This window comes from Macrobrachium nipponense, chromosome 12 (genome assembly GCF_015104395.2).
Source record: "Macrobrachium nipponense isolate FS-2020 chromosome 12, ASM1510439v2, whole genome shotgun sequence".
NCBI lineage: Eukaryota > Metazoa > Arthropoda > Malacostraca > Decapoda > Palaemonidae > Macrobrachium > Macrobrachium nipponense.
The window spans coordinates 19,617,333-19,633,235 of record NC_087205.1 but is presented as its reverse complement, the minus strand read 5'-3'; the positions used below and the strand labels follow the sequence as shown (position 1 = coordinate 19,633,235).

At 44.7% G+C, this 15,903-nt stretch overlaps 1 protein-coding gene across 3 annotated transcripts in view; it reads right to left on the bottom strand.

Moving 5' to 3' along the window:
* LOC135224397 (glutamine-dependent NAD(+) synthetase-like) overlaps window positions 1–15,903 on the bottom strand; it is a 141,999-nt gene that overhangs the window by 64,739 nt on the left and 61,357 nt on the right. For all 3 annotated transcript variants that reach the window (XM_064263364.1, XM_064263361.1, XM_064263362.1), the window contains exons 7-8: window positions 10,992–11,188; window positions 10,392–10,643 (exon numbers count right to left, since the gene is read on the bottom strand). In XM_064263364.1, the coding sequence (XP_064119434.1) occupies window positions 10,392–10,643; window positions 10,992–11,188 (449 nt within the window). The remainder of the gene's footprint in view (window positions 1–10,391; window positions 10,644–10,991; window positions 11,189–15,903) is intronic.

The window sequence follows — 15,903 nt, the reverse complement described above, 5'->3', positions numbered from 1 at the left end:
TTTATCAAGGCTGATTCCAGTCAGAATCTGGAAGAAGTGACTAATGCGCATGCACATCAACCATCGTTTGCAACCGGGCCGGTCAAAAGACCATGAACCATTACTCTCTGTTAGTCAACGTAGGATGATCCCTTGCCCAAATCATATGCTTTTTGTCAGGGAAGTGGGAGGGTTTTGAGGACTCAACAGCAACTACCAAAAATGTTTTTCTTATGTCAAAACCTGTTTTTTTATAATGTAGTCATTTGTTTTTATCCTCAAAGGAGCTTTATAAAGAAACTGACAGGTGATTAAAGGCTTAAGCTCTCAAAATTTTAATCCCTACAATCCAGAGATAAAACTAAAACATTTCTGGTCCAAGGTCAAACCACATGTTTTGATAATGAAAAACAAGAAACAAAACAAGAACATACATTTTTAGAATGAAGTTCTGTCATGGCTTCCCTAAAGTATGATGGATATGGTTGCAATCTTGTTGCACCTTCCCCAGCGATAGTCAGCATACCCACCCATTAGGAAGACCCATGGATTTCTGCTGTAGCACCTATGGGGTCAGGGCTACCCACACCACTTACTGATACACAGTGTAGTCAAACTTGTTTGGGCTCATGGCAGAAATGTCTCTTCGGAAGAGACATTTCTGAAGAAGGCTGACAACATATGTACTACTTACTTTCCTAATATCATGCGACCTAGGAAAGAAGTGTGGGTTTGCCTTTTTAATCAGGGACTCAAAAATTAAAAATATTCTTAGCCCTTGTAGAGAGAGTGATTTATTCATGCTAAGGTTTAGGATAATTGGTCCTTCTGGGATGTTTGCAGTGACCTCTAGGTGAACCTTAAGTGCTTGAACTGGGCATAATGTTTTGTTTGTTAAATTGAGTTTTCTTATAAGAATAGATTTCCTTCTTAAAGGATCCTCATTCTTGGCCAGGAATGATGGGCCAGGGGACAATAATAATCAATTATCAGCAGTTCATGTGATATATTGACCCCATCTAAGAGAGCCCAGTTCACTAATATGGGCTTCGGATGCTATTACAATCAGGAGGATCACCTTTTGTAGCATGTGAGTTGTGGTTGTAATGGGTCCACTGAACTGAAGGGTAGATAAAAGTCTTAGTATTACCTTATTCAGGGACCATGTAATTGGAAGTCTTTCATGAGTGGATCTTTGTAGAGCAAAAGACTGCAGATGGGAAGTGACAACCTCTATGCTAGAGTCAATCCCAAATCCATAAAGTAAGGGTTCCATTAATGCTGCCCTGTATGGCATGATTGTTATAACAGCAAGACGTTTGTCTTCATAAAAGATATATAAGGATATTTAAAAGTGTTTCTAAAGAAATCTCCACTGAGCTCTCAGAATGGATATAATCTAACTATATTTTCCATACATACTGGTATTGCCAGATAGATGATGTTTGTAATTTCTGCACAAGGTACCTAGCAATGTTGGGTCAGTAGTTTTCACAATAGACTTTTTAAAAATCCATACATGAAGGTCTAGGCTCAGAAAGGAGGATGCATAAACGACTTTCCCTTCTAGTTTCTGGGATAGAACAGCGGACAATAGTGGAATTGATCTTTTCGCCTGTTGTTGAAGTAATAGAAACCAATGCCTGTTTGGCCAATTTGGGGCTATTTAGTAAGCTGTTCATTTGAAGGTTAGGAGTTTGTTCAAATCCTTCGAAATTTGGGACAACAGAGGAAAAAGATATAGTATCATCCTCCAGTTGTTCCAGTCTTGTAGGAAGGCATCTCTTGCTGTTGCCCGACTGTCCAAGTTCGGGGACACATACTGTGAGATTGTGATTCTCGTATGTGGTGAACAGGTCCACTTCTGGTTGTGGAAGCAGGATGAAGGTGTCTTTTTCCTTGATAGACAGTTTACTATTACACTGAAAGACTCTGTGAGGTGAACTGCAGACAGGTGCCACTTCTTTACTTGTGCCATCTGAAGCATGGCTAGCATTATTATATTAAGAAGACGTGAGCGTGACCCCAATTTCTTGATGTTGGACATTGCGTCATGTTGGCCAAAACCAACAGAATAAATCTCTTCTGGAGGTTTGATTTTTGTTTACGCAATGGCCCTCAGCTCCATCTACATAAAAATAATAACTAAATTTAGTTCATAAACGATAAGTATTTAAAGTGATTTTGACTTGAAAATACTTTGTATACTGTAAAATAACCTTGTCCCATATAAACGGAGTATCTTGAGATTCATTTACGCTAACTAGAAGGAAGAAAGTTGATCTGATTTGAGTTCAATATGGCAAAACAAACTTACCTCACAATTGCCCTCAGCTATTTCCAAACCAAAACATTGACTGCTGTTTGTATTTTTTAATACATATAAATAGTAATATGAAAATACATATAATATTACTGGATGCAGTGAAGTAATGCATAACTTTTTAAAAGATCGATGGACTCGAATTTCATATCTCATGTATGGTACAACCCCCTTAAAATTAGCTCCAAAATTAGGTCTTCAAAAGTCACATGATACGCGAGTATATACGGTAAGTCAAGTATCTGGACATTCATTTATGCTAACTAGAAGCAAGAAAATTCGTTCAGAATTGAGTTAAATATGGCAAAATAAACTTGTATTCAGCTGATTTCCAAACCAAAACACTGACCACATGTTAGTAGCATTTTATAAAATACAACAATATGAGAATACATACAATATTATTAGATACAGTGAAGTAATATATAACTTTTTAAAAGATTCATGGAAAAGATGCATATTTACTTTTTCTTCTTTGCTTATCTTAATTTTCGTCACTATGTCATCTACGTAGCAGCGGCATCTCGAGCTCGTACCTCAATTTTTTGCTTGTGTAACAAAGCAAAAAATTGGCCAAGTGACAACCTATACCTCGGCAAAATGATATTGTTAGTATACAATAAAGTTTTGTACATACTTACCTGGCAGATATATACTTAGCTTAGGTCTCTGATGTCACGACAGAAAATTCAAAACTCGCGGCACACGCTACCGGTAGGTCAGGTGATCTACCTTACCCGCCGCTGGGAGGCGGGTGTAAGAACCAGTCCCCCTTTCTTGTCAGGTTATTTTCTTCCACCTGTCTCCTGAGGGGAGGCTGGGCGGGCCATCAATCGTATATATCTGCCAGGTAAGTATGTACAAAACTTTATTGTATACTAACAATATCATTTTTGTACATGAACTTCCCTGCCAGATATATACTTAGCTGATTGACACCCTTGGTGGAGGGAAAGAGACACATACTTACTTAGAAAGTGGGGACAACACATGTTAAAGGAATACATAATATAAACCTCTGGTTCTTACCTGATTTAGGCAGAAGACTTGATAGTTACTGTCTATTAGTCTGCGTTGCCTAAAGAGTCTCAGCGAGGGCGTGACCTATGGCTGAAGAACTCTTTGGGTCTACCAATGGGAACTGAGTCCACTTACTTGGCAGAATCCAAGCAGGATCTGGTCAATGGGGATCAACCCGCTTACATGCCAGAGCCTATCACTACCAATTGCAAGGAGCCTAAAGCACAACCGATCACCTAACCAAATACTAACATTAGTATACGAAAGAAGGAGCTGCCTCCTGCAACCTCCTTCGTACAACCAAAAAACTCAAACTTAAAACTAACAGGGAAAAAGGATTAAAAGGATGTGTTTCAGCTCCCTGCCCCAGCACTGAATCCGCCGATAACGTAAGGGCCTAGCCCAAAAACACTTATCATACGTAATCGATACGTCCCTTAGGTAGTGATTAGAGAAGACTGATTCACACCTCCAAAAAGTGGCCTTCATAAGGTTTTGTAATGACAAATTCTTCTTGAAAGCCAAAGACGTCGCGATGGCCCGTACTTCGTGCGCCTTGACTTTCAGAAGGTTAAACTGTTGCTGATTGCAAGAAGTGTGTGCTTCTCTAATAATATTCCTGATAAAGAATGAGAGTGGCATTTTAGATAAGGGCCTACTGGGGTCCCTTACAGAGCACCAGAGATTGCTCTAATTAGCAGCAAGTCTTTTCTTCCTCTGAAGATAATATTTCAGGCTTCTCACCGGGCAAAGAGATCTCTCCTCTTCTGTCCCAACTAAGGAGGATAAGCTTTTGATTTCAAAGCTCCTGGGCCACGGCGAAGAAGGGTTTTCATTCTTGGCTAGGAAAGCCGGAAGAAAAGAGCAAACCGCGGAGCCTCCTTGGAAACCTACCTCACCTTCTAGAGCCTGCAGCTCGCTGACCCTCTTCGCTGACGCTAACGCACAGAGAAAAAGAGTATCCACGAAAGGTCTCTGAACGAAGCAGCATGGGGAGGTTCGAACCTTGAGGACCTCAGGAAGAGCAGCACGACATCTAGATTCCAGCTAGGCACTAAGGAGGAGGTTCTTTTAACCGTTTCAAACGATCTGATTAAATCATGGAGGTCCTTGTCCTCAGATATGTTTAATCCTCTATGACGAAAAACTGAGGAAAGCATGCTCCTGTATCCCTTGATGGTGGAGACAACCAACCCGCATTTTTCCCTCAGGAAGATAAGGAAATCTGCAATCTGAGTCACAGAGGTACTGGAGGAGGAAACTTTATGAGTCCTGCACCAGCGTCGAAAAACATCCCATTTCGACTGGTAGACTCTAGATGTGGAAGGTCTACGTGCATTGGCAATAGCCCTTGCAGACTTTGCCGAAAAGCCCTTAGCTCTGACGAGACTCTTGATAGTCTGAATCCAGTCAGACTGAGAGCGGGGAGGTTTTTGTGAAAACCTGTCGAAGTGGGGCTGTTTATTGAGCAAGATCGACTCTTAGAGGTAGGGGATCTTTGGGACATCCACCAGTACCTCTGTGAACCAGTCGTGGGCGGGCCAGAACGGAGCTATCAACGTCATCCTTGCTCCCTCTGACGCTGCGAATTTCCTTAACGTTTCCCCTATAATCTTGAAAGGCGGGAACGCATAAAGATCCAGATTCCTCCAATCCATCAGGAATGCATCTATTGCCACTGCTCTTGGGTCTGCAATAGGGGAGCAGTATAGATCTATCCGCGCATTCCTGGAGTCGCAAATAGATCGAGATGGGGCCTGCCCCACGTCCTCCACAGCTCCTGGCATACGTCCGCGTGCAGAGTCCACTCTGAGGGAAGGACTTGATTCCTTCTGCTTAGCAGATCCGCTCTGACATTTCTTTCTCCCTGTACGAACCTGGTGAGAAGCCTTATGTTCCTTTCCTCTGACCACAAGAGGAGCGATCTCGCTGTCTCGTACAGGGAGAAAGAGTGAGTCCCCCCCTGTTTCCGAGGGGTTCGAAGGTCTTGAGAGCTAACCAAATCGCTGTTAGCTCCTTCTTGTTGATGTGCCAGGACACCTGATCCCCCATCCAGGTGCCTGACACTTCTCTCGACCCGAGAGTAGCTCCCCAACCTTTGTCCGAAGCGTCTGCATACAACACTAGGTTGGGGTTCCGAACCTGCAAGGAAAGGCCTTCCTTGAACAATAGAGGGTCTAGCCACCAACGTAGATCCTCCTTTATCTCTTGCGAAATCTTGAACGCAAAGTCAGACCTTGAGATTTCCGATCCCAGTTCCTCGTCAGGAAGAACTGTAGGGGTCTGAGGTGCAACCTTCCTAGAGAAACGAATTGCTCCAGCGAGGAGAGTGTCCCCAACAGACTCATCCACTCCCTCGCTGTGCATACATCTTTCTCTAGAAAGATTGCTACCTTCTCCAAACCTCGGGTTATCCTCTCTGGGGACGGATACGCCCGAAAAACCTGAGAAGCCATCAGAATCCCCAGATAGATACGGCTCTTGACTGGGGATTAGCTGTGACTTCTCGAAATTCACTAGCAAACCCAGAGAAGCTGCTAGATCCAACGTCACTCGTAAGTCCTCCAGACATTTCTCCTTGGATTTGGCCCTGATAAGCCAATCGTCCAAGTAGAGGGAAATCCTCACTCCCTCGAGATGAAGCCACTGGGCAACGTTCTTCATCAGTCCTGTGAATACTTGGGGGGCCGTGGAAAGGCCGAAGCATAGGGCCCTGAACTGAAAAACGTTCCCTCCCCACATGAATCTGAGAAATTTGCGAGAAGAAGGATGGATCGGTACATGGAAGTAAGCGTCCTGAAGGTCCAGCGACACCATCCAGTCCCCGGGACGAAGAGCTGCTAAGACTGATGACGTCGTCTCCATAGCGAACTTCCTCTTCTTCACAAAGACATTCAGGGCGCTCACGTCCAGAACCGGTCTCCATCCTCCTGAGTTCTTTGGGAACTAGGAACAGACGGTTGTAGAACCCGCTGAAAGAGGGTCCTGAACCATCTCTATTGCCTCTTTCTCTAACATCAGCTCTACCGCTAGAGCGAGGGCGTTGATTCATTAGTGGGTCTTTGTATTTGGCCACCAGTGCCCTTGGAGTGGTGGTCAAGGGTGGTCTCGAGATAAAGGGAATGAGGTATCCCCTCTTGATGACCGCCGAGGGACCAGTTGTCCGCCCCCTTTCGTGCCCAGGACATCTGCAAAGTTCAGAAGTCTGGCACCCACAGTTGTCTGGAGGACACACGAACTACTTCTTGGCCCTAATAGACCGGGAGAAGGTCCTTCCTCTTCTAGGTGGTCTCGAACCTCTGGAGGAAGAAGAGCGAGACGAAGGTCCTCCTCGAAAGGGTTCTTGCCTACTTTGAGCCTCTTTCTTCGTCTTCTGCTGAAACGAAGGTTTCGGAATTCTAGCCGAGCGAGCTAGCATATCCTGCGTCGCTTTTGCTGATAACGAGCTGGAGATATCAATTAATAGTCTTCTTGGGGAAGAGTTGCGGGGAAAGCTGTGAATACAGCAAGGAAGCTCTCTGTGCGTGAGAAACCGCCTTGGTAAGAAAAGAGCAGAAAACGGCCCTCTTCTTTACCACTCCTGCACCAAAAAGTGAAGCAATTTCCCCGGAACCGTCTCTCACTGCCTTGTCCATGCAAGACAGAACTGCGTGGAGGGTCTTCAGGCGAAAGAGTGTCTTGCTCTTGAGTCCTCTTAGCCAACACTCCAAGGGTCCAGTCAAGAAAGTTAAAAACTTCTAAGACTCGGAACATTCCCTTCAGAAGGTGATCCAACTCGCTCATACCCCACGTCGTCTTCGCAGAATTCAGCGCCGAGCGACGTGCGAATCAACCAACGAAGAGAAGTCCGAGTCTGCAGAAGAGGGAAGAGTTAGACCCAAGGGCTCTCCTGACTCGTACCAGAACCCCATCTTACCCGTCAGCTTGGACGGGGGAAAAGAAAAAACTGTCTTGCCTTTCTCTTCTTTTGAAAGCAACCAGTCGTCAAAGTTCTTCAGAGCCTTCTTCATAGACACTGTAGGCTTCATCTTAACGACTGAAGACTTCTTAGCCGTATTGGTCGTTGAAAATAAGGACGGAGGAGACGGAGGAGCAACGGCCGAAAGAGACTCCCCAAAATCTTGCAAGAGGAGGTCTGTAAGTCTCTTATACGAAGAAACCGAAGCATCCTTGGCAAATCTTCCTCGGAATCACCAACAAATTCTTCCGAAGAATGACGTCTAGAAGCTCTACTGCCCGGAGGAGAGCTAATCCTTGGAGAGCGCCTGTTCGGAGAGCGCCTACTAGGCGAGCCGCCTACTGGAAGAAAAAACCACCGGGAGAGCCCCCCCCCCCGGGCTTACACGGGGAGCGCCTACCAGGAGAGCGCCTACTTTGAGAGCGCCTCCCAGGAGAGAGCCTACTAGGAGAGCGCCTAGTTGGAGAGCGCCTACTAGGAGAGCGCCTACTTTGAGAGCGCCTCCCAGGAGAGAGCCTACTTGGGGAGCGCCTGCTAGGAGAGCGCCTACTTGGGGAGCGCCTACTAGGAGAGCGCCTACAAGTGGAGGCCCGTCTGTCGGAAACAGATTCTAACTCCACAGAAGAGCGTCTGGATAAGGGAGAGCGCCTATCAGGCTCTCTGCGCCTGCTAGGCTCTTGGCGCCTGCCATCCTCAATACGCCTGCCAGGCTCTTGATGCCTATTGAGCTCAAAACCCCTGCCAGGCTCTTGACGCCTGCCACGGGGAGAGAAAACATCCACAGATGAATCCCTGTCAGAAGCGAGGCGCTTACAAGGCTCTGAGCGCCTATCCAATCGGGAGTGATCTAACGGAGGAGAAAACTTCCGTTGCCGCCTACCAGGCTCTTGGCGCCTACTAGGCTCTTGACGCCTACTAGGCTCCGAGCGTCCGTCAAAAGGAGAGTGGCCACCAGGCGAAGAACTCTTCCTTCGCTCCTGACGAAACGAGGCTCTTGACGTCTGTCAAGCTCTTGACGCCTAACTGAAGAGGAGCGGAAATCCTGAGGAGAGAGCCTGTCTGGCTCCTTACGCCTTACATGCTCACAACTCTCGCTGGAAGAGAGGAAGAGCCTACTCGGAGAAAGATCCCGGGCTCCAGCCTGCACTTCTGACCTCCTACTAACAGGCTCAAAAGCTTTTCTAGCCAAAGGAGATTTAGCCGAAGGAACGTTCTTAGACTTCTTCACCGGAAGTGAGGCGTCCTTCCGACGATGAGAAGTCCCGGCAATAGACTCCGCTAAAGCCGCAATCTGCGCCTGCAGGCCCGCCAGGATACGCGCAGGAGATCTCTTAAACTCCTCTACAGGGGACGAAGTCTGAGAGCGAACAGGAGAAGCGTAACCGGACGAAATCTTGGCTCTCTTGCGTTCCACTTCTGGCTCTTCCGCGAAGGATTCGGGGCTGGAAGGAAGGGCGCAAGGATCCTTCCAGGGCCTCTTGAGAGGGCGAGACGACCTCCGAGGCGCTCCGATCCATCTACGCTGAGGAGAAGGCGACGAAAGATGACGAGAAGCACTGGCGCAATAACTCCTTCTTGGTTCGATCCAAGGCAGCCTGGAACGAGCAACAGGAACTGCCGAGGGACGCCTGACCGGTGGGGGTTCTCCCTAACCTTCCTGCGGCTTTCGACTTTCCTCCTCCACTGGGTCTGGGAGTCTGGAAGAGGTCTAGGCCTGGAAGCGTTAGTGAGCCGGTCAGACGCACCCTCCACTGCACTAGGGGCACTGCACTGATCACTTGCACTATCATCACTCTTACCCTTGTCGAGAGCGAGCGAGGCTCTCCTTACTCCTGATCGAGGCTCTCCCAGAAGCAACTTCCGAAAACGAATCTTCGGGTTCAAAGCTGGGCGCAGGGGCTGAAACTGGAGAAGGAACTACTTCTACTACAGGATTCTCAGCGTCAACTTCACTCACCCTCGATCTACTAGAACTCTTTGAAGAAGCCTTGCGCACCCTATCCTTCTCTAACTTTCTCACATAAGAAGAAAGAGCCTTCCAACCATCCTCATCCAAATTCTCACACTCTTTGCAAGGGTTAATAAAAGAGCATTCATTCCCTCTACAAGACGTACATACCGAGTGAGGATCTAATGCAGCTTTAGGAAGCCTAACTTTACATTCCTTCTCTGAACAAACCCTAAATAAACTAGGTTTCTTAACTTCAGAATCATCCATGATTATAGATATGTAAGAGAAATCCAAAAGAAAAATCCAAAAAACAGTCCAAAAGCGTATGCCAAGCCAACAAACAAAGGGTACTTCACCAAAATCCAAATCGTCGGCAACGAGAACGAATTTTAACTATCGTAAGGACTGAACAACAGGTGTTGTCCAGCCGGCGACAGAAAATAATCTGACAAGAAAGGGGGACTGGTTCTTACACCCGCCTCCCAGCGGCGGGTAAGGTAGATCACCTGACCTACCGGTAGCGTGTGCCGCGAGTTTTGAATTTTCTGTCGTGACGTCAGAGACCTAAGCTAAGTATATATCTGGCAGGGAAGTTCATGTACAAAACTCATATATTAATTCACTTGTAGGTCAAGGTACCACTTTACAGTGTAACCTAGCAATTCACTACTAACTTCTCACCTTGCAAGAGGCTTCCTAGCTCCCAATTAAACAAATATAAGCCTGCCCATTAAAATTTTAAGAAACTAAGAAGTTTCACTGGGTCTTAAAACTAAGTACTACTTAGCTTGATTCGTGTAAAGAATGAGATAAAAAGTGAAGACGAATGCAATACCTGGAGTACAACCTGGGGACTTGTAAACTCTTGGACAGACCAGTGTAATGAAGATGGCTGAATCAGCTGTTGCTACAACTGTGCGAGCACAATGCAGAGCCTAGGTAATCGTTGTAGGACAGGAGATTGAGCCCTCCTGTATATTCCATCATTGTGCCTACAAACACTATTTTGGCCGAGACCAATCATAAGAGAATTCTTTGTAATTGATTGGTCTGTCTTATGGAGCCCTGGGGAGACAATGAGAGTGTAACTCCTGTGAGGACAAACAGCAGCTACACTAAAAAAAATTTTATTTAATTCTAAATCACACTATTTTACATACCTTCTCTTCCCCATTTGCAACTGCTTTAACTACCAAATGGCACATTGAGAAGACTATTGTAGCAGTTGAAGAAGAATCAACACCTCCAGACAAAGGTAACAGGAAGCCACCTTGACCAGACCTTCTCAAATAATCCCATAACCAACATGCTGGCCCATACAGAATTTCTTCTTCAGGGGATGGAAAGTTGTATTCAATGGGAACACATGAGGGTAAGGAAAAGTCTTCATCATCCGAGAGTGCAAAATTAACCTGAAAAGGCAAGTGTTTATATAATGAGAAAAGTGGTCACTTTTTTTCAAATAAAAATAAAAGCCCAGATTACTCTGGAAACATTTTCACTGAAGATTTGTTCAAACCCAGAAATTTTTATCCTGTTTTAAAAGTAGGATCTGCTGCATTTTTATTATAAAAAGGTAATTGTTGTAACAGCACTGTAACATATTTGAAATAGCAACACTATAGTACTACAATAATGAGTTTTTGTAGGTTTTGACAAGGTTGCTGGGTTATTATGACTTTCTCATGTTGAAATACAACTGCAGAAAAAAATGTGTATTTGTGGTTGAAGTGAAAGTACTGTTTACTATCCAAGCAAACCTGAACACGAGGGTAAGATGGGCTGTGTGAAGCACGAAGACATCTGCTTCTGAAACTCGTTCGATAACTGCGAATTGTTTCCAAGTCGATAGTGGCTGTTATGACCTCAACTTCTGCTAGACTATATGGAGTCACACGAGCTACAATTGATCCATTGAGGCTTATCATGGTGTCTCCAGAAAAATATATACGATCCCCTAAAAATAGAGAATATATTGAAAACGAATATATTGAATATGACATTTTTATATTAAAAAGTTTTAATTATACTTACCCAGTAATTACATAGCTAAGAGTTTCACTCGCATGGCAGTTAAAATGCCAAAATTCCTGGGATATGCTAATTTTTCTCTTTTGTTTTGACTAGGCAACAATACCCCGCCCAATTTTGGGGACAGAGAGGAACAACCTGACAAAGAGCTCAGTTTGTTTTATGCCCCTAAATAATAAATTCATGCTAGGGGACGGAGGATGCGCTCCAATCATGCAATTACTGGGTAAGTATAATAAAAACTTTGTTTTATTATAAAAATGTAGTTTTTAATCATGTAATTTACCCAGTAATTACATAGCTGATTCCTACATTAAGGGATGTGGGAAGCATGGATAGTTCTACCTCAAAGCATTATTAATGTACATCAGTTTGAGAAAAAGACTTGCAAAATGCAGATTGTAATATTCATGTCAGAGATAAATTCCTTTTACAATCCAACGACGTGGCTACTGCTCTAATTTTGTGAGCTTTTACCTTACATAAAGGGAACTTGTCTTCCTGAACTGAGTGTGATTCATGGATGACATCCCAAAGGGAGAATGCTAAGGCATCCTTAGACAGTGGTCTGGAGGGATTCTCAACTGAGCATCACAGACTGCAAAAGTTGCCAAGAATATATTTCACTCTATGCAGGTAATAGTTTAAGGACCTCACAGGATACAGAGTCCTTTCATTATCGTCAGTTCCCAGGGTCTCTGTCAGACTGTTAATTGAGAAAGAATGTGGCCATGGATTAGCAGGGGACTCATTCTTGGCAAAAAAACCAAGGGAATAGGAGCAAACTACATTCCCTTTGGAAAAGCCTACTCTTCTATCTGAAGCATGCACTTCGCTGACCTGTTTTGCTATTGCCAATGTGACTAAAAAGAGGGTCTTTCTAGTTAAGTCTCTCAATGAGATTACATGTATGGGTTCAAAACGAGGTCTAAACAACCACTTTGACACTATATCAAAATCCCAAGACATAGTCGACATAACCCGGGAATCTTTACATTTGGAAGTGTCAAAGGACTTAATACGGTCTGACAGGTCAGAATTGGAAGACAAGTCCAACCCTCTGTGGCAAAATACTGAGCCCAACATAGCTCTATAACCCTTTATGGTAGAGGTAGAAAGGTTAAAAAGTCAAGCTATTGGGTCACAGTGATCTGAGAAGAGATATTGGAACTCTTACACCACTCTCTAAAAATCCTCCATTTGTTTTGATATACCTTGCTCAAAGACTGTCTTCTACATTTAGATAGCTTCTGAAGCTGCCTTAGAAAATCCTTTCTTTCAAAGAAGTTTCCTGACAGTTTGAAACCTTTCAGGGCCATAGAAGACAGGCCTTGGTAAAATCTCTGGAAGTGTGGTTGTCCGAGTGTTAGTGTCTTTTGTGGAAGCAGCCTCAGGAAGTCCACCAGACAGTCTATGAGGTCAGGAAACCATTCCTTCAACGGCCAAAAAGGAGCTATCAAAATCATCGAGACATTTTGGTGCATCTGAAACTTGTTTATCACCTGTCTGATCAAACTAAATGGGGGAAAGGCATATAGATCTTTGTTTGACCAGTCAAGGAGCATAGCATCCACTGCCCAAGCCTGCAGATCTGGTACTGAAGAACAAAACAGAGAGAAACAAAGGTTTCACGATGAGGTGAACAGATCCACCATCAGTTTTCCCCAGAATTTCCAAAGATCCAGGCAGACCAGAGGATCCAAGGTCCATTCCATCAAGAGGACTTGTTTCCAACGACTTAACTCGTCCGCCAAGACTATGCGTCTTCCTTGGATGAATGAGGTAACTTTTGCTGCCTTGTACAGAGAGAAAGATCAAGTCCCTCTCTGCTTTCTTATATATGACGGAGCGGTTGTGTTGTCTAGATGGACCACAATCGTTTTGTTTTTCACTTCCAACAAGGACTGAAAGCCTAAATGTATTGCCTTTAGCTCCTTCACATTTATAATATGTAACAACTTTTGATCTTGGGACCAAGTCCCTGGCACAAAGTCCCTGACACTTCTTTCTTCTCTAGTAGAGGGCCCCAGCCCAGGTCTGACGCATCTAAGAAGCAATTCAAGCTGGGGCTCAATGGAAAGAGAGACTTGCCCTCTGACAGTCTCCTCTCAGATTTCCACCAAGGAGGTCCTCCTTTATCTTTTGAGTAACAGGAAACACGTTTGGTCTGGAGGGATGTTCCTATTCCAACTCACCTTTACAAAGAATTGTAGAGGTCTGAGATGTAGTCTGCGAAGGGAGACGAATTGCTCTATTGACAATAGAGAGCCCAGAAGACTCAGCCAATTGTTAGCTGAACATTCGTCTGGGGAAACGATCTCTTGTACCTTCCTCAACATGACTCTATCCTTTTAAGAGCCGGAAAAACCCGAAAATTCCAAGACACTATTATCATTCCTAAATACAGAATCTTCTGACAGGGCATCAACTGTGATTTCTGAGCACTATTTATAAGAATTCCTAATTCTTGTGTAAACAGAAGAGTCTTCCTGAGGTCCTCCTTACACTGACTCTCCAAACGAGCCCTGAGAAGCCAATCGTCTAAATATAAGGAGATTCTTACTCTCTGTAGATGAAGCCACTTTGCAATGAGAGCCATCACTCGGGTGAAAACCTGAGAAGCCGTCGTAAGTCCGAAGCAAAGGGCTCAAAACTGAAACATCCTTCCTTCAAAAACAAACCTGAGGTACTTCCCTGACCTTGAGTGGATAGGGACATGGAAGAAGCATCCTGTAGGTCTATGGATGTCATCCAATCTTCTGGGCAAATGGATGACAGGACTGTTTAGTTATCTCCATCTTGAATTCTGTCCTCATAACAAAGACATTGAGGGTGCTGACATTGAAGACAGGCCTCCAGCCCCCGATGACTTGGGGACTACAAAAAGATGCTTGTAAAATTTTGGAGAATAAATGCTCTGCACTTCCCCTATGAGAGATGTAACTTTGACCGCAAGGGCCGAAAACTTTGTTGATCCTGCGGGATAAGCAATCAAGATGACGGAAGTGCTGACTATGGAAGGCGTCTTTACAAAGGAGATATTATATCCCTCTGCCCCCTTCTCCTGCCAAACTTCCCAAAACAATTGGAGTCTGGCTCCAGCTTGCGTACGGAGAACGTTCTCCTCACTTGCGAGAAGGAACTTTCGACAATGATTTCTTGATGCCTCGTGAAGAGAAACATGTATTTCCTCTGGAGCAGGAGAACGATCTTTGTCTACTCTGAAAGGGCTGGAGGACTGTGAAAGAAGGCCACACGTACTCTTCTTTTGCAAATCAGATGCAATACCCAGAACCGTTGCCTGTGGAAAAAGATGTTTCTTATCCAAAGGCGAAAACAGAAGTGCCAATCTTTGTGTCATATAAGAGCACCAGAGCTCCCTCACCTTACGAGTACCCATTGTGTAAAACGAGGCCAACTCAAGGGATCCATTCCTAATACCCTTGTAGATACAAGAGAGAACTCCTAGCCAGTCTGAAGAGAAGTTCTCAGGTAATTCAGCGCATGCTATAATCTTACCAGCCATGGCACCAACTGACCAGTCTAAAAAGTTCATAACTTCAAACACTTTGAAGATACAGGCAGTCCCTGGTTATCGGTGGGGGTTCTGTTCTTGGCGGGGTGCCATTAACCAAAACTCAGTGATTTATGGCACTTATGGCACTGAGTTTTGGTTAATGGCGCCAATAACCAGTTAATGGTGCCTCTGTCAGGCATGTTATGGCACCACAACTCTATCATGTATCAGCACCTTACGGCGCTGAGAACTGAAACTCAGCCCATTATGGCACCATAAATCTCAGATTTTACGGCGTTAGACAAGCACCATAAGACCAGATCACCATCAATTTAGTTCGTCAATAACTGGGGACTGTCTGTACTCTTCAAGAGATTGCCCGTTCCGAGACTGAAAACAAAAAAAGATGAATGTCTGGCTGAATCCACCAATCCAGAAAAGTTCCCTTGTGAAGAAGCACAGATCAAAAAGGAAAGGGCTTCTCCAGTTGCATTAGATAAATATCTCCAAGGGGCTTCTCCAGTTGCATAGGATAAATATCTCCACCTCAACAACCTACAGGGAGGAAAACTAAAGGAGGTCCTGCCTTGTTCTCTCTTTTTCACAAGCCATGCTTCTACTTCATTGAAAGCCTTTTTAGCCGATGACGAAAGGACCATTTTTGGCCGGTTAGAGGAAGATGAGGAAGGCATATCCATAATAAATGTAGAAGTGGGCGACGAAGGAGTTCCTGCCAAGAAAAAAGTAGGAAATGGGGCCAAAAGGAACTTCATCAAAGAAGCATAAGCAGTTGAAGGGACTTCTTGGTCTTCTGTTTCTTTACCTTTGGATGATACTGGAAAAAGTGTCATATCCACAGGAGTTTGCAACGTAGCTGCTCTACAGGAAGCTCAGGATGTCGTAAAGTCTGCAGGGGAGCCTTATTAAGCAGAGACAATTACTGTCCAGTTTCAACTTCATGGGATCCACTTCCTATGCATCAGAGGAAACAATAGGAGCTGGTGGTGCCAATGGGCACTTGAGCGCAAGTGGGTGCCTATCTGACTCCGGACAAGGGGGGCGCTACAGGGTGCTTGTTGACTGCTGAGGGTTCGGGCACTAACAGGCGCTTGGCTCCCTTCAAA